This window comes from Corvus moneduloides, chromosome 4, assembly GCF_009650955.1.
Source record: "Corvus moneduloides isolate bCorMon1 chromosome 4, bCorMon1.pri, whole genome shotgun sequence".
NCBI classification, from domain to species: Eukaryota; Metazoa; Chordata; class Aves; order Passeriformes; family Corvidae; genus Corvus; species Corvus moneduloides.
The window spans coordinates 24,818,829-24,837,316 of record NC_045479.1 but is presented as its reverse complement, the minus strand read 5'-3'; the positions used below and the strand labels follow the sequence as shown (position 1 = coordinate 24,837,316).

Genomic DNA, 18,488 nt, shown 5'->3' with positions numbered 1-18,488 from the left:
TCAATGACGGTCAGCAAAAGTCTCACAAACAACGTTATTCTGTAGTAAATAAATTTCCTGTACACACCCAACATTATTCTGTAATAAACACGTCTCCTGTTATCCACTTCAAAATGCATCCCTTTTCGGGTTCATTGAGTCCTCATTCAGTATAGGAGCAATCAGGGTGCAGCAGAGCACCTTGACAGACTTCAGTATTTTCTGCTTTTCCATTATGTTCTCTTTTCTGAATTTCTCCCTGTAAACTAAATAATCACAGGGTGCTTCTGCATAGCAATATCTCCCTCCTTTTAATCATATTTGTCCTTCAATTCCAACCTACACCCTTTCTCCAGTGCAGTTTTTTTGAAATGAGATGCCCCTGATATTTCAGGCAAAGCTGCCTCCTGACATTACATACTGGCATCGCGCACATTTCTGGAGAAATCAGCTCCGTGAGAATGCTTTATCATCAGCCCCTTTAACCAGACGTTTAACCCTGACAAAGGGCTCCCTGGAAGCAGAAGGAGTTGTGGAGTGTCGGTATCCAAGATGCTGAGCAGTCCCCAGTGCTAACAAACCGCCCCCGGGCACTTCCCTGATTTGCGTGGGCTCCATCAGGAGAGCCCTGGCCAGGAGCCCGTCACTCTTGCTACACTGCCAGCAGCTGGAAGAGCTTTTGGTGTCTGACGGGCAGCTCTGCCACACAAGGATATCTTTCTTTGGTAGCAAATTCAGCTGCTCAGTTTCAGCGTTGTGCTGCAGCAGGGGCAGGGGAAAGTGGAAAACAGCTGCACTTGAATTTCATTCCTACTTCCTATGTTTGTGCCTCTTTGTTTATCTGGGACACTCATTCCTGGATTGGTTATTTTGTAGGAACATCAGACTTGTCTGAGAGAGGCTGATGCTGCGTTCCCCAGGCAGACATGTTTTTTCATTCTTTTTTTTTTTGCCTTCCATTTGATCCTTCTTTTCTCAAGCATAAATCAGAATACTCTAATTTCTCTCCAGAGCTTTTCCCTCCACTGTTTTTAATAGATATATTTAAATCACATTTTAAAATGTTTCTTATCACAATTGTAAATCTTGTTATTGAGGCTGGAAAGCTGAATGTTATGTTAACAAGCCTTACCCAGACTAGGGAGAGATTTAGAAATACCAGGTGTGTTAGCTGGGTAGAGGTAAACAGAAAAAGGTAAACCGAGGCAGAAGATGAGGCTGCACTCATTTTGGTGAATATCAGCGTATTCTGACATTGTGTTGCACAATTTCCCCGTGGTCCATCTTTTCTGGGCACTGCCAAAATCCTGCTCCAGAGACCATTTAATGCAGCTAAGCTGTGCAAAGGTGATTGGTCAGATCAAAATGCCAAAGGAACTCTTTCCCAGTGGATGGTGATTATTTTCCTCTACTATTTCTGCCTTTGCAGTCTGTTTGCTTTGAAGCCTGTGAGGTCATGGCAGTGTCCAGTTTTATTGAGCCTCTTGGACAGCACACTCTCTGTCCAGCACCTCTCCCAGAGAGTGGGACCCACAGGGCAACTCCCCCCAAGCTCTGAAAATAGCTCTGAACTTTCCCAGCCTCTGCATGTGTTCCTTGGAACCGCAGCCCTGCTGGATGAGTCAGCTCTCGCAGGGTGACATCGCAGCTGAAATCAGACCTGGGCTTTGCAAAGAGAAATCCAAAGATCCTCTTGTTGCTTCATGGGAAACATCTACATGAAGTAAAGATGAGTGTGTCACACACTTCCTCTCCCCAAGCTGATTACTCACCACTCTGGGGAACCCCCAGGGTTGTGTGGAGATCAAATCTCCTCTTTCCAAATCCTTCAGCTGCACCTTTTCTGGCAATGAAAGATGGAGAACACAACTCCTTCAAGAGCAGACTGTGGAGTCAGAACAGCAGCTGGGAAGCAATACAGTCTTGATGAGGATGTGCCAAACCAGAGTGGACTCCAGCATCTCTTTTTTCCATCAAGCCGCTGGAAAAGGAGGCTCTATCCGAAAGACTGGTCTGGCACCAGAAAACCTTTCCCAGCTTTCTCAACTGTTTGGTTGTCACAACCTCTTGCTGCACTCCATATGCCTCTGTAGAAGGGATAAAATGACTTCTGCAAATGTCATGATAGGTATAGAACGACTGGGATATAAAACCAGACACAGATCTTTTCTCCAGTTAGTTGCACAATTGTATCACTGGGATATTACCAATACACAGTCTCCGTGGTTCAATTCATCATGATTTAGTCTGAACGGTGAATGGCAAGACAGACCCTTTAAATGTAATGCTCTTTTGAGAAAATTATCTCTTCTGTGGTCTTGCTTAAAAATAAAAGGCTAGGAAAAGGGTACTCTGTCAAAGTTGCCTCAGACGTTTCCACAGCACTTTCAAATCCAGTGTAATGAAATCTGTTGCCAGGTAAATAAAACCAGTGTGGAAACACTTACTCTTGCCCCTTACTGGGACGTGAGTGGCTTTGCACTCTTCTAAACGCAGATGTGAAGATGCCTTTCTTGGCTCTTGAATTGAGGAAAGAACTTTCAGTTGCTGTCAGGAGAGTAACTATGGTTTCTTACTCCCAAAGATTGGAAATGCTCACTCCTTACCCTGTAATTCTCTTATCCTTGTTTGGTTGATAGCTGTGCCTGTCTTCCTTATGCAGCTTTTTGATCAAATTGCTGTAATTTAGCAATCACTTCACAGGTGGCAGAGACTGTAGACTCCTCTCTGTTCTTTGAAGTTCCTACTTTCTGTTACAAGTCATTGCATTGCAACCATATAGATCCCAAACATTTTGCAGTTGGAGGCCAGAGTCACAAGGCCTGGTAGATCAGAATTTTACCCAAGATCGTAGTGCAACATGGAAGGAAGAAGCCTCCAGACGATTCTTCCTAATGCCTTACCCATTCAGTGTGCAGATGAATAGATCAGTAGCACAACCTGTGATATAATGTATGTTAGAAAGGTTATATTTGTAACATCTGAAAAAACATTTCCCCTCAAGCTGAAAGGGAAGGTCAGTGTCAGATTAGTGCTTTTGTGTGTCACTGTCTGTCGCTGTGGCACTGTAGGAACAGACCTGGGAGGCAATGAACCGATATTAGGAAGTCAGTCCAGGGGAATGGGCAGGAAATGGAGCTTAGGGACCCATGACAAACTCCCCTGCTGCATAGTTCTCCTCTGATTTTGGGAAAGTTGCATGCACTGCTGGTGAGTCACAGGCACCCAGATGATGTGAGTTTGGCTCCATCTAAGGGAAGCAGTGAAATACTACAAAGCCCCAGAAACGAGTTGGTGTCTGTTCCAGTCCTTTCAAGCCAAAAGACGATGGCCAACCTTCACCTCTTCTCATAAACCACAATGTAGCTTTATCCCTGCACTTTTGAACTGATGAGTTTGTAAACTCTGCTATTTACTACGGTAATACTTTTCTATCTATGCGGGTCACAACTTGGAAGTCAGCCTCAGGTTAATGATTAATGTATTCTTTGATAGAAGACACTAATTATTAACCCTGGACTCTGATACTAATCCACACACTTTTTTACGAGCACTGACACTTCCCCAAACAATTTCTTTATTGGAAATTCTCGCACTTGATATTTGCCTAAAGGACATACTTTTAAAAAGGAATTCAGTTTCCTTTGCTCTGTTTTTCCTTTATGTTACTTTTTCTTTGAACAGCTGAGCAGGCAAAATCCTCTTTTCTTGTAAAGGGCACATAGGAAGGTAAATTCCTTGCCCAGCAAAGCTTAGATTAATAGAAATACGTTGGCATTTACCAAACTGAAACTGCTGACCCATTTCAAAACAGAAAATCCTTAGTAAGATAGGAAAATGAGTGTCTCTAACATTTTGAACAGTCTATGAACTACCTCTCTAAGATGTTTATGTCCTTGCCCAACTCCTTTCTCAAGAGACACTTATACTGTAGGGATTATAGGACAGAAACCAACCACTGATGTGCAGGTCATGGAAACTAAGAATGAAACCATGTAAAGAGCAGGATTCAGTTTAAAAAGTGAAAGCGACTGGCCTCACTGAAGGCAAGGAGTCTTGTTAGGCACTTTTTCCAGTTGTCTCTTGCTTGTCAGGACTTGATTAAATAAAGCTGAGAACACACCATCTCCTACTAGTTTTACAATGCAACCCTGAAGTCAACTTTAAAGCTCTCCTGACACAGCAGGACTGTGGCACCACCGTTGGGAGGGTTGCAGCAGCTGCCTGCTCAGAGCTGGACCATTCACAGCCCTCTGCTTTCCATTAGGGGCCCAATCTTCAGTGTCTACAGCCTACTCCTCCTCCTGCATACCCAAACGCATGCCTGAACTCCAGTACTTCTGCATCCTCCTGTTCCTTTCCCTGCCCAACCTTGTCCGGTGCACCCTCCTCCTCAACCTCTGCCTTGCAGCCTGTGAGGGAATTGCAGGCTCTGGCTCGAGGCCAGCCAGGGAAGCTGACCTGATCAAGTGATGGACAGTGCTTGGTGTGGTGGAAGGGCTCCTCCAGCCCTGATACAGACAATAATGGCCCAGCACAATCCATCCACACAAGTGCTCACCAGAGGTGCTGGGATAGAGGTGCTGCAGGGGTGGCTTCCCTTGAGCCCAGGTCAGTGTCTTGCAGGAGCCTGGCCACAGCAGCTGGTGTACAGACTCTGCTGAGCCCAGGGATGGCAATCATCCCTGTTTGGCCAGCTGCCTCTGGAAGGAGCTTCCCAGAGCCCTGGGAAGTCCCTGCACGCTCTTGCTTGTGTGTACACACATGCACGCGTGTGAGGACCTGCTGCTGCGGTCTGTGCAAACCACTGGAAAACCTGGGATCTTGCTGAGCTGCTAAGATGCATGTTACCAGTCAGAAGCCAAGATAGCAGAATTCATTACTCCCCCAAAAATGAAGCTGGACCAGTTATCTGTGCCAACAAGGTTCTTTCTCCATCAGGAGACAATTTGTCCATCAGCCTAATGCCAGGGCACTGTTAGGCATGTTCTGAGTTGTTGGGTCATTAAGGTTTCTGTAATAGCTTGTGGTTTTAAGCAGAGTCATCTTTAGATGGCTGAAGGCCATCCAGACTTTAATGTTAAGCACAACATAGAGCCATTTTAAGAACTTTATCTTTAGAAACACTCTTAGGGACACCCTTTACTTTGTTCTCTTTTGATTTTTTTCCCCTCCATTCTGACTTGCTTTTCTTTAAAGAGGAAAAGAAATCCAAATGCAGAAGTGAATGTAATGCTAAGTCAATGATGACTAAGACATCAGGTCAGGAAAATCAAATATTTCTGTGCAAGATTCCAAGCTTAGTTGTTCATGGTAGGTGCCCAGAAGTAACTTAATTTTGTGATTATGAAATGGAGTTCAGAACTGCATTTAGAATCAGTCTCACGGTAATGGTATTGAATTCTATTGAATTCTGTTATACTTCACTGGTGCCTTCTTTGTTCAGTGTAAACTTTCATCTAACATTAAATCAAATGGAAGTAATTTAATAGACTTGATTCGCTGCCTTTACCAATACTGCAGATGTTCTCATGCATTTGTTAATAAAATGTGAATTTAGTTAATTCATTATGAGTCTTAAGGAAATTGAAAGCTACTGAAAATAACTAGGCCTTCAAAACTAAACCAAAAAATATAGCTTGCATGTAACATGTGTTCTTCATTTGTCCCTGTTCCTGGTGGAAACAGAAATATTTTAGGGAGAAGCAGAATTATTTCTTTATGGTTTCCCCTACTGTATATTTATCAAGGCCTATAAACACCTTTGAGGGCTTAGAAAAGCATAGTAGTACCTACTGAAAGCAATCTGTAACACGCAGGTTTGTAAATCAGTGGAGACCTTAGTGACCAATTGGTGTGACCAGTGAAACCTACAGACAGAAATGAGGAGAAATGCTTCCATCTCTTAAATGTTCATCTGTTTGAAGGCAGATACAGTGAGCAGGACTCCAGCTTGTGAACTGGAAATACGGGCAGAGCTGTGAGCTTTGCCAGTTTGTGGTATGCCCTTGGACACATCATCTGTCCTCCCCTGTTCTGTAAACAGATCTATTAACAAGTCTCCTAAGCAAATGATTTCAAGAATGAGCCACACACCATTGTTGCTAAAATTGGCAATGCAGAACAGGAAGACATCTATGCTCTCTCATTCACTTGGACCATTTGTCTCAGACCCCTAAAGAACTGTTAGAAAACATGGGAGAAAGGAAGGTGAATATTCGTGATTTGTCATTAAACATGAAACTCCCAGAATTACCATCATGCATGGGAATGTTTTGTGTTTTTGACTCTATTGTTCCACTAAACTACCTCCAGAGGGCTAACCCTGTCAAACAGCAGGGAGAAGAATTATGTTACTTTGAAGATTTATGTGCATAGCCAAAGCTGAACTGGATCCCTGGGAATGAAAAGCAAAAAGCTGTAAATGTCAGGATTGAAAACTAGGGCAAGATAGTGGCTGACTGGCAGTAACTGGCTAAGAATTTGGTTCTTCTTAACATACTTGTAACATCAAGCTTCTTATCATGAAGTTCACAGATTAATTGTACACTGCACAAACATTTTTTCCTAACTACTTCACATACATTGCTTTGCAGTTATATCATGTCCTCCAGTTCTCTGACTATATGAGAGAATAAGGAAAGGCCAATGACGCCTTCTTTATATCACTTGTTATTGTATACCTCGCTCTTTTCTTTGTTTTGAAAGGTGATCCTGACTTTTTCAGCTTCACAGTTCGAGACAATCCTTCACGGAGCATTGTTACAGTCTCTGTCATGACTCACGTCCTTTTGAGATACAGTAAGCAGGGGTGAGAACATCACTGCAGGTAAAGTGCACTTACTATTTATAACGATACTATAACACTCCAGCTATGGTCCTCTGCCCTGCTCTTCAGGGATGCCATCATTCTTCTATTTTCTGCACAACCTCACCCCAGTTAACCGAAGTTTTCATTATGGACATTTCACCCACTTGCACCATTTATTTTCCTGGCTTTGTACCACATCAAGAACCTTCGTGCCTCTCCAAGAGAAGGACCAGACCACCCTGTGAGGCATCCTCCTGTTCAGTCACAGGTCAGGCAGCGAGAGCACCACAGTTCCCATTGTTGGTTGCTCCGTCATTTTGAGACTCAGGGACCCCTGAAACCGCTTTTCACACATGAAAGTGTGGAAAAGTTGGAGAGGCATTTCACTCAAAGATTTCAGCTGGCCAATCCCTAATTTCCAGTAAACTTGCTTCACTGAATATTATCTTCCAATTTAAGATTGCGACCGTCCGGCGATAAAGCTGAACAATCACCATCCTGCTGCATTTAGCTTCCTGCACTTAAGATCCAGCCTCTGACGGGAACCCCCCACTCCCATCCCAAGGATTAGGGGTGGGCGGTGCTGGGCGAAAGCATGGGACAAAGGAAGGTAAATATTCCCGACTTGTCCTTAAGCCTGAAGCTCCCAGAACTGCCACGGCGCACGGGATGTTCCATGTTTTCCACGCCCCGCGCTCACTAGCGCACCGCCACACCCCGCCGCGCCCATAAGGGCGGCGCTGCGCCTTTAAGGCCGCGTCCCCGCCCCTCCCCGCCCAGCAGCCAGCCCGCCCCCTCCGTCCGTCCCTCCCGCGATGACCTCACCTCTGCCTTCCGATCGGCTGTGCGCCCCGCCAGTCACACCGTGCCCGCCCCTCGCTCCGTGAAGCTTCCCCAGGTGCTCGTGGGCCATTGGCCACTTCCCGTGCCGCTCACCAGCGCCTCTGCGCTCTGACGGGCGGCTCCGGCGGGGGGCGGGCGCTTCCGCGGTTGCGAGGCGCCGGCCGGCGGTGGCGCGGCCGGGCTGCGGGAGCGGGGGCGGCGCCTTCTCCGGCGGAGACGGGCACGGGCGGGCTCGGGCGAGATGGAGCCGTGACCAGGTGAGTGCGGAGCTCTGGCTCGGCCGGGACCTGCGAGGCGGCCTCGGGGATTGCCAGCGGCAGGGAGAGGGAGGGTGGGCGCGGGCCCGCCCCGAGGGGCCTCCCCGCGCTGGGGCACGGCCGCTCCCCGCGGGCGCGGGGCGGCTGCGCCCCCTCCGGAGCCCCCGCGCTGTGTCCCTGCTGCCCCGGCGCGCGCTGCGCCTCTCCCCGCCCCTCCTCGCCCTCACGCCTGGGAAGGGTCCCGGGCGCCTCGCGGTCAGCGGGTCGGTGGGGGGTGGTTTTGGGGAGCTCTTTCCGGCGTTCGAGGCCGGGCAGTGCTGACAGGGGTTCTCGAGGGTTTGGGCAGCAGCAGCCGCCTTCTCCTGCCATCTTCACTGGGCTCCCTTGAGCGGGGTTGATTTTCCCCACTGGGAAGATGCTTGTCCGTGCTGTGGCTGGGTGCTTATTTGAGGTTACATCCGTGTGTCCCAGCTGTTTGTCTTCCTCTCTGTCACTGTAAAATCTTGTATCAAAGAGGACTGTAATTTCACATCGTCCCTGATCACGGATGAAAACTGATAATTCTATGTGTGTGTCAGTGGAAATAACCCTCCCGAGAGCTTTGTGATATGGATCTGTGTAGCCTTATGCTGCATCATGCAAACTTTGTGTGCATACGGTTCTGTGTGATTCTGTTTTACCAGATGAGCCTTGAGTGAACTGAATAAAGGGTTGCAGGTTTGCTGCTAGCAGTTCCTTTCTGGTATCGTTTGTCCAGACAGTATCAGGGCCCGTGCTGTGAAACTGCATTTTAATCTCCCATCCATAGAAAATAAATTTTGAAGACATTAAAAATGTTTCTGTTTAAGTCTCTAGTTTCTTTTCTGTGTCTTGGCACCTAAAATGTGCTTTTTGTTTCTTGGTAGGAGCTGAAGACACAGCTCTGAATATTTGAAAAATATAAAATGTAGCTATTCTGGGTTGAATGGGTATATCCCAATATTCTGGTTTTATTTCAAATTTGCGTTTGACATCAGGGCTAGTCGTGGCATAGCTGACTTACTGGAAGTGTGTTTTCTATTTGTGTGTTGTTTTTCAGGTAAAAATACAAATGAACTTCCACCACTGATTTCAAAACACATCTTCTGCTTGCACAAAATCCCTCACTGGGTTTCTGTAAAGACACTGTCAAACTGGTGGAAGTGTAATGCCTTTAGGTCTTCATCAGTATTTCCAAAAATATTTCAATCATTACTGAATATGAAATGGAAGGGACACCCATTTGTTCCCATTTGCTGCAGTGATTTAATGAGTGATCTAATAGTTGTGATTAAATAGAATCTAATAATAGAATTTAAAATAAGTGTATGATCTGAAGCTGACTGTGAACTCCTTTTCTGTTCTTTAGATTTGTGCTTTCTGCTGAAAGGAGAAAAAGAGTTGGGGCTAAAAGCAAATGCCTTAAGCTTTCCACAAGTAGGCAAATTTGCCCTTCTTAATTAGCAGATATTAGCTTACTGATATTAGCTTTCCAGTCCTTTCTCAGTTACAATTTAGAAACCAAATGTGATTTCAGGAAAAGAGTGAAATATTGCCAGTTATAGCTTCTTGAGCATCATACTGTTCTGTACAAAATGTAAGCAATTTGCTGGTTCCAACAGTTGTGGAAGCAGCTTTAATTTGTTTAATTAAGGCCATCCACTCCTATGATCATGTGGGAGAAGGCTCCCAAATCTTCAGGCAACAAGCAGATCATGAAATAAAATGCAAAGAAAGGGAGTACAGAAGACATTTTGACATAGAACTAAGAGAATGTGGGATTTTTCCAAAAGCAGTCTTTAATTTTTCCTCCTCTTGAATATGAGATAATGGGAAACTCTTAGGTTTGAGGAGGAGTGCTTGCTTGCTTGTGGTTTTTTTTTTTAACTATGACTTCTACTGGCATGGCAAAGCAGCAGCAATTTTCACAGACTTTCGTACTTGAACCTCCAGGTGAAATGTACATTCAGGCAATCAAAGTACCCCTTAATGATGATGATGATAATAACAACAGCAATCCCTACTGGATTTCCTTCACTGTTGAGCCATGATTAAATTCCTGTATGGTATTTGATGGAGAAAACAGCAGCTGTACTAGAGAGAGAGAAGTATCAGAACAAAAAAGGTTTGCATGTTGGAGAAGAAAGCAGATAAATTCTTAGGATGTGTCAAAACATTATCACAAGATTAATTGTTGCACTCATTTGGAATGTGCAGGGTGTCTCCTTATATGCTTTTTACCCCAAAAGCACAATTTATAGCAACTCCAACAGTCTTCTGTCTTTGGTCTCTATACTCAGCTGTCCTTCCTGTGTTGTAGATAATAAAATTGGACTATCTCAATGTCTGTTTACTTACTGATAACTCAGTATTGTGATTAAGATTCCTTTTGAAGAGTACAGTTGATTTCTTCCATGTAAAAATGGTAATAATTAACAAATCGTATTACAGTTATATTATAGTTATACAGGACTCTTCCTTTAAAGTTGTTTTTTTTTTTTTTTCCATTCAGTTGTGTCCTGAGGGTCAATGTCTCTTCCTGAGAAACTGTTGGAGAGGAAGCAGAAAAAGCAATTGCTCAGCGGTCTCAAACTGTCAGACACCTAGTCTGGGAAAGCCAAATCTAATTATTTCCTGTTGGACATATTGCTGAACTGAGACTGCAAAGAGAGGATGTGGTTACACAGACATTTCTTTTAGTGGTGGGGCTGTCTTAAACAGCTCATATTCCCATGAGCCTCTTTTCCCCTCCCCACCAGGTGCTCAGTAGTGAAGTGGAGTCTATGGAGCTACATGCTAGGCCAGGTTAGAGACCTGATTTTTAATCTGGGCGTGTTCTATTCCTCTCCCCCTCGAACCCCCCACATAAAGGATGCGAGAGAGCTGCAGGAATGCATAGCTGGAGTGGAGGAGCAGATCACTAAGAGCTACAGCTAAAAGGAACTGTAGTTAAAAACTGTTCCTGTGGTTCTTCTTTTATGTGTGGGTGTCAGATGAAATGGATGAGTTTGTGTGAATTCAGAAACTCATTTCTTTGTCAAATACTCTGTTCAGTTCTTCAGGGATACTGTGTGTGTGGTTAATGTGTATGTTTTACCTTCCAACCTTTGAATGCTTTCTGGAGTGCAAATGCTGTTAAGTGTCTTCTTCAGGGGAAGTGAATGGCATTGGGGTGAGGACAGTTTTCATTACCAGTCTTAGATGTGCCACATTGGTCATTCAGCACCTTCAAATTTTTAAATGTGGGTTGTCCTTGCAGAGGCCAAACAGTGCATGCAGTATATACAGAATCTGCCCTCAGTTTTATACTGTTTTAAGATGTGAAGAAACAAGGCTACTAACAGTATTTCGCTTCCTTTGATCCTTTCCTATTTCTTATTCAAGATACTTATTTTCCACACAGATAAATTTTTGAATTTGTCACTGAGTGAGGTAATGTAATTGTTTAAATTAGTTTGGTTTATATTTCAGAAATTGATGTAATGAATTTGGTTTGTGCAGCATTCCTTTCCCTTTCACTCCCCCATTTTCTTGTGTGTGTGCAGCATCATTATTCTTGTGCAAAGAAATATTTTGGATTTAGGCACACGGCCATATTGATAACATCTCTGTAAGAAGGTGAAATGTAACACAGAGTCACAAGTATTTTTAAATCTTGAAAGCTAAAGGCTGAGCTTTTAATTGGAGATTTCTTTTGCACCTTAACCTCATGCCATCCATCTGCTTTTGCTCTTCTACTACAAACTACAGTGTCAACTACTTCTGCTTATCCTTCTTAATTTACTTGTGCTCCTATTTCAGCTTGTTTGGGCCCTGCTGATCCAGAAGAGCAGGGTTTGTGTGGAGCACAGCAGAGGAAGCAGGGTAGCTGCTGCTGCATGTGCCAGCGTGTTACTTGTTAACAGCTGATCACTGGGGGCTGCCTTTTTGGCACTGAAAGAAAAACTTTCTCCTGGACATGGTCAGGAGTTGCTGCTGCTCTTGTCTCTGCTTGCCATGGGTGCATATTGAAATGTGTATGTACCACAGTGCAGGGGCCCTGGCATAAGCAGTGCAGAAATTTCCCTATTTTGCCATCTTCTAGTGAGGCAAATAAATGTGCTGACTACACATCATCTTCAGAGTGTCTTCGTGTTAGGGGAACAGGAGACTGAAATGGTATGTCTAGTTTTGTGAAATTAATTTCGGTCTGGGACAGTCTACGTCACAGATTGTTTCAACCTCAAATTAATGTTTCCGGTAATATTTGGCAATTACAACTAGTTATAGACACACTAGGGAGGGGATGTGTGGTTCCTTGAGTCCTACCCTTCCCGTGGTTTAGTGGAGCACTGAGGATATGTCTTCATTGCACGACTGGTCCATATGGTTGACACCCTGTTTAGGCTTACTAAGATGAGATCATCCTTTACACACAAAGATACCCATGTTATGATGAACTCATTCTCTCTGCAAATGTTTACATGTGTGATGGTACAGCTCTGAGCAAAGATGAGACAGGATTCACTTTCTGTCAATTACAGGGAAGCTTTTCCTCCTTCAGAAAGAAAGTTTTGGAAAAAAACTTTGAAAGACTCTACTTGAATGATTTCCTTAAAAAAAAAAAAAATTACTACTATTTTTGCCCTCCCTAGTGATCTTTATAGCAATACAATTCCCAGCAGAATGTGATTACAGTCCACACTGTAACTTAATTTCTATTCCACTGTGTAAGATGGACCCGCACACAGATGAGAGTTTTCTCTGAGTGACTGGTAGGGCCGTGTTAATGTTAGGCCTAATGTAACTGTCCGAAATTCGCTCTCATATGTCCTGTTGGACATGATTTACAGGAGCAGATAACTTGAGTCTGAATCTTTTCAAAGCCTCCATCTGAGGGACAGTCTGGGTGTTGGAAGGATGGGATATGAATTCTGCCTTGCCATGTTCTGAGCAGACTTACGAGTCATGTCAGTGAGTTTCTGTGTTGTTCAGACGCGCTGAAACTCCAAGTCACCAGTGAAGGCAATAAGCCGTTGTAATCACTGGAATAGCAGCCATTTGGCTTGAACATGTAAACACTGACATATAAACTTTTCCATTGGATGGAGAAGTTTATCAGCAAGATGAGACTTCTGCATTTCTTAGAGATGACACTATTTTTTCTTCAGAAAATCTAGGACAGTAGAGTTCTGCCTGCATTGACTGTAGTGAGAGGAAAAAGGAGTGTTGGAGGAATGTTTTGAGTGTGCTGTGAGCAAAGAATAGCAAAAACAGTTTAAACTGTGGAATTTTGCCAGAAAATGTTTCAGTTATCAGATTAATCTTTGCTCACTCACTGCAGCATAGAAGGAGCAGTAAAGAGCTTGTCTTCCATTACAGTTGTAAGGCTGTTCTGCTAAATATTTGTGAAGCTTGGCTTGTTAATTTTGAAGGCAGGGTGTGTCTGGGTTTTCTGTTGTTTCGTTTTGAAGCTGGATTGAAATTCCACAGAGTGAGTGAATAAGGATAACGATAGGAATATATTATACCTGCAGCATCTCTTAGCTTAATAGCACACACATTAGAAAAAAAATTGACAACTGTTCATGCCTATTGCAAGCCAGTTATCTCCTATTTGGGGTTCAGATCACTAAGCAGTAAAATTGCAGGATGCAATACTTTAACCATCTCAGACTGAGCAGGAACTTTGTTGGCAAATGGGACTGAACGTTTTAAAATTGACCTTTTATTGGCCAGAGTATCTGGAATAAAACTTGAGTTCTTAGTAGAGAAAGTAAGAAAAATGTCCGATGTCCAGAAGGATGAGTTCTGCATGGGAGAACAAGGATCTCTAGGCACCTGAGAAGGCTAATGGAAGTTTTGGAAAGTCAGGAGAAGTAAATAAGTTAAGGCAAGAAAGTTGTTGCAATAATTTGTCCTGTTTGCTGAAGTGCGTGTTTGTATGTTCACATATATGCACCTTATTTTCTGAAAGAAAGTGCTAAGTTTTTGAAAAGATGCCAAAAAAATCAGTGTATGTGTGTACCATATTGTGCCAGGTGAGATGTCTGTCCAGGCTGGTGTTTTGTGTTGGCTGGTTGTTGACTATGAATGCCTTGGAAGGGATGTAGAACTGGGGTGTAAAGGGAGATTCCTCCCCTTCTGCTTCACCCTCCCATCTGATTAGGGATAGCTTGATACGTTCTTCAGCAGTTTGGTATTCAGCAGTTTGAAGTTTTCTGGAAAAAAAAAGCACTGAAGAAAATACAAAGATTATTTTGACTGGGTGTGGGGTTTCGCTTCTGTAAAAAATTCGCAGATTCCCTCTACCAGGATAGGCAGATCAGGAAAAGACTCAGTGTTGGACCTGTCTTGAGTCAATTGAGATTCTGGAGAACATGGATCTTAAGTGCTGGAAACTAAATGCAGCAGCATGGTGATTGTTCAGCTTTATCAGTGCTGTTGCAATCTTAAATTGGAGGATAATATTCAGTGAACCAAGATTACTGGAAATTAGGGATTGGCCAGCAGAAATCTTCAAATGAAATGCATTGCTAACTTCTCCACGCTTTCATGTGTGAAAAGTGGTTTCAGGGATATCTGAGTCTCCAAAAAAAAAAAAAATCCCGAAGCAACAGCAAACTAAAAAATAAAAATCCCACTGAAAACCAAGCTATGCCAAAAACTTGCACTGAAGTCAAGATTTAATATATGGATAAATTTCACTCACTTATAATTTGTGATTTAAAGAATCAACATCATCACGATTAAATTTTGATGTTATGTGCTTAATGCAGTCAGAAGAATGTTTTAGCAAAATTGTTTTGCCAAATTCTCTGGTACCTTGTTCATCGTGTCGGAGTAGCAAACTCTTAACAGTGGTTAATTGTTTACCATCTTTGTGGAAGACTTTCCTTGACTTCTTGAGGCCTTTTTGCCTTGCCTGTTAGAAAATCTAGGATCTGCAATTCTGTAAAAGGTACACTGTAAGTATATACTTCATTGCGTAGTCTTGCATCATTATTATGTTTTAATTACAGTTGTATCAGTTTGACTGCTTTATTAAAGAAAAGTAATTACTTATTATGGGTTCTCACATTAAATTAATTCAGTAGTTGTAAGTAATTCTAAATATTGACTTGATGACAAATACTGTAAGAGGTGGCAGAATGACTTTGTGATTCTGTGATACAGCCATGATTAATGTGCCCTGGCACATTTTATTCAGAGAAAAATAGAAATATTCTCTGGAAGGGAAGTCTCTGAAGCAGTAGTGTCCTTACTTCTTTTTTTCCATTTGTACCAGTATTGTAAATCCCTTCTCCTTCAAATTAGAGGAGTTAAGTGGAGGAGAGTTGACCAAGTACATATGCAATTCATTACCTGTAGCTCCTTCTGAACAGTGTAAACAGAATAAAATTATTTTATTTGTTGGGGATCAGAAAACTCACATTTTGTGTTATGCTGACTATCCAAGCATTAAGCCTAATCAGTCTAATTGGTCTTATTCCTTCTGATGTTGAAGTAGTAGATAGCTTATTCTATATATGTATTTTTTTAAAATTTTTTTTCCTTTTCACTGGAACTATGTTAATACTCATGTCCAAAGTCCATCTGGTCTGAAGTTTGTATTTGGGGAGGTGCCTGTTTCTTTTTTATTTTATCTTATTGACAAAATATCATGGCATCTCGACTGCAGTTCTGTGCTTCTGGTGGGTAGGAAGCCCTAAAGTCTGAAAAGCTCGGAGGAGGAAATGGAATGGAAACTTTGATGATGCGTATTTTTTTTAAAGGTGGCTAAGGAAGTGGGAGTGGAAGCATGGCAACTTCTGACCCTTTTTATTGCCATTTGAGACAGCAATCTTCCAGAGCCTCCGAAGTAATTATTTTCTAGTTAGGTACTGCTGTGTACACCTGTTAGAACTGTATTGCCAAAGAAAATGATGTGTTACTTCAGTACATTTGTGAGTTTTTAAGGTGCACGGGATGGTTCTTCTCCCCCTCCTCCAAAATGGAATTCCCATTGCTGTCTTGACAGATCTCTGTAATGTACTTTTATCTTTTCCCTGTTTTTGTGTGGGTGGGTAACTTGCTGTGATAAGCTAGTTATAACTGTCTTCAAGTTCTACTATCCAGTGTTTAAGAATGATTTCAGTACACGGACCGGAAAATTGAGTGTATGATTTGGTGAATATTCTGCCTTAGTAGATCTCAAACAATGCATTCTTCAGAACTGACAAAGCAGCAGTCCTAAAATAAAAATTCTGCTCTGCATGTAGCATGGGTGTGTGTATACCAGCATGGCAGTCTTGATGGTATGTCAATCCAACTTCTGTAGTGTGTACCAAATGAATTAGAGATTCTGTTTAAAAAGAATCCCAGATAAAGGACTTCGCTCCTTACTCTTAAAGGAGAAAATGGGCTGTGTTTGGTTTGTTTGGTTGTTTGTTTTTAAATCTCTGAGTATTTGTGTCCTGTTTTCTCTTTCAGTGTCTGGGGAGAGAGCTGCTGGCATGGAAGTGAGCTGGGTTTGTCCGTGGGAACTGTGAGTAAGGTATGTATTGTGTTCTTTTTTCTGTCTTTAGTCTGCACCTTTTGTTCTTAGGTTTTGAATTGAAAATTGCTTGTAGTCACTAAAAGTGAGGGATAGTATTGTTTAGAGATAAAATATTTTGAATTTGTTTTAGTGTCAAGTGTGACAGCTGTGCAGCAAGGACTTTATAGTGTTAAAAGAGTATAAACAGCACACATGTCCACTTTTCAGTGCTGCTGAGCAATTAGTAAGACTTGTTTCAAAGAAAGAAGCAGTTGAATTTGGTTGAATTTGGTATCCTATGAATTGGGTGAACACCATGTTTTTTACTCACATTGATTAGATTTCCATGTTAGGTAGCACTTGCTACTTCTTTTCAATAAATTGGTTAGCTTAAACAAGACAGTAATATTGATCTTAGCTTCTCTATGAATCACTGAAGAAAGTTCTTACCTGTTTTCAGTAGTGGGGAAATCCAAGGGTGGAAAGTCAGCTGTTGTAAGGGAAAAAGGGAACAGAATATCTAGTAAATCAATTGCTGGGCATTCCACTTAGTGAATGTCATGCTGGGTAGCTGCATTAGAAGGTGCCAATAAATGCAAAGAAATTTGAATCCTACACCCAGTGTCCGTTGATGGGAAGCAGAGACAAAACCAGTTGGTTTAATTTCTGTAGACAGTTTCATACTGGCATGACTAAAGAATGTGACTGGGGTCAGAAAACTTCTTGCAGACTGTTTCAGGCTTGGTTTTACACTGTACTTCACATGAGGTGACTGAAAGCTGTCATTTTTCAGTGGGCCCTGCTCTTCTGGTTTTTTTTTCCTCTGTTTGTTGGTTTAGGGTGGGGTTTTTTTGTATTTTTTTGTTTGTTTTCTAATGAGATCTGAGGAATCTATGGTTGCATGGTTCAGGTTGCTATCACGATGGGCAAATAAGCATGTTTCAAGGTGTAGCTTTCCATCAGAACAGCAAGCTGAATTGACTTACTCTACGGCTGCAGTGTCACTACTTGAAAGAGAAGGTGAGAATTTCAAACTGTGGTGAGGTGATACAATATGGACATACAATCTCAGTCACAGCCCGTGGTCAGACTGAATTAGATAAAATGTGAAACTACTTCCTCAGACACACAAAAGTAAGTTGCCAAAAAACCTTGCCAAAAAATCCTTAAGATTCTACAGTTTTGCTGTTTTGCCTGCTGCTTTGTGCTGCAATGCGTGTTTGTGCCAGGAACTGAACTGACTGAAATTTAACTACCTTATCTTTGTTTTAATTCTTCTTTTTCTGTGAAAAATTTATAATTAAAAAAAATATTTTCTTTTATTTTAGTCTAGATTTTTCCCTGAGCTGTCTTTCTTGCCTTGCCCAAGTCACCACTTCATTATGTCCTGTCATCCAGTTCTAGACTCAAATTTCAAGTTTTCTGTCTGAAAGCGTTTCTTCTGAGGTCTTCCTTCCATGCTTGTCTTGTCCAATGACTTTCTCATCTCAGTCTGCTCTAAATCCATATTCAGCAAGAGTTCCTTCATACTTTTTCAGCTGTTATTTTCCAAGTCAAAGCTCACATCTGGCTGCAGATCATCAGCATTCCCTCTTCTAATTTGCTGTAGCCTCCCTGCTTCCATCGGTTGTAGGCATCCACTGCCACATGCCTTTGCTGCTAGCTGAATCCATTGCTTCCACTACTTGCCCCTATGGGGTGGGGAGGAATGCTTTGCTTTTAACATGAAGGAAATTTTAAAAGGTGCATCAAACAGCAATTGCAAGGAAGCCAGCCAGTCAGAAGGTGGTGGAAAGCAGGCAGTCTGTTCCAAACACACTGCAGTTCATATCATGCATTTCTTTGGGAGCAGCACAGGCTCAGACAGCTTGCTCCCTTTCTCAGCTCCCTCTGTTTTGCTGGCATAGCTGTTACTGTGGCCATGGTGAGCCACTCTGGAGAACACATCCTCCTGGAAAGAAGTGTTTTTCTCTAGATAATTTTTCATCTGGTCCAGTACATGTTGTCTCTCTAAGATTTATGCTGGTTTCACACTGAGGAAGGTATGAGAGTGGGAATGTGTAGCAGGCTGCCTAAGTTGGCA

General features: G+C 42.6%; 1 protein-coding gene across 1 annotated transcript in view; it reads left to right on the top strand.

Annotated features, from left to right (window-relative positions):
- MRTFA (myocardin related transcription factor A) overlaps positions 1-18,488 on the top strand; it is a 104,618-nt gene that overhangs the window by 620 nt on the left and 85,510 nt on the right. The window contains exons 2-4 of the mRNA XM_032105849.1: positions 6,688-6,780; positions 7,608-7,890; positions 16,360-16,423. Coding sequence (XP_031961740.1) covers positions 6,688-6,780; positions 7,608-7,890; positions 16,360-16,423 — 440 coding nt within the window. The remainder of the gene's footprint in view (positions 1-6,687; positions 6,781-7,607; positions 7,891-16,359; positions 16,424-18,488) is intronic.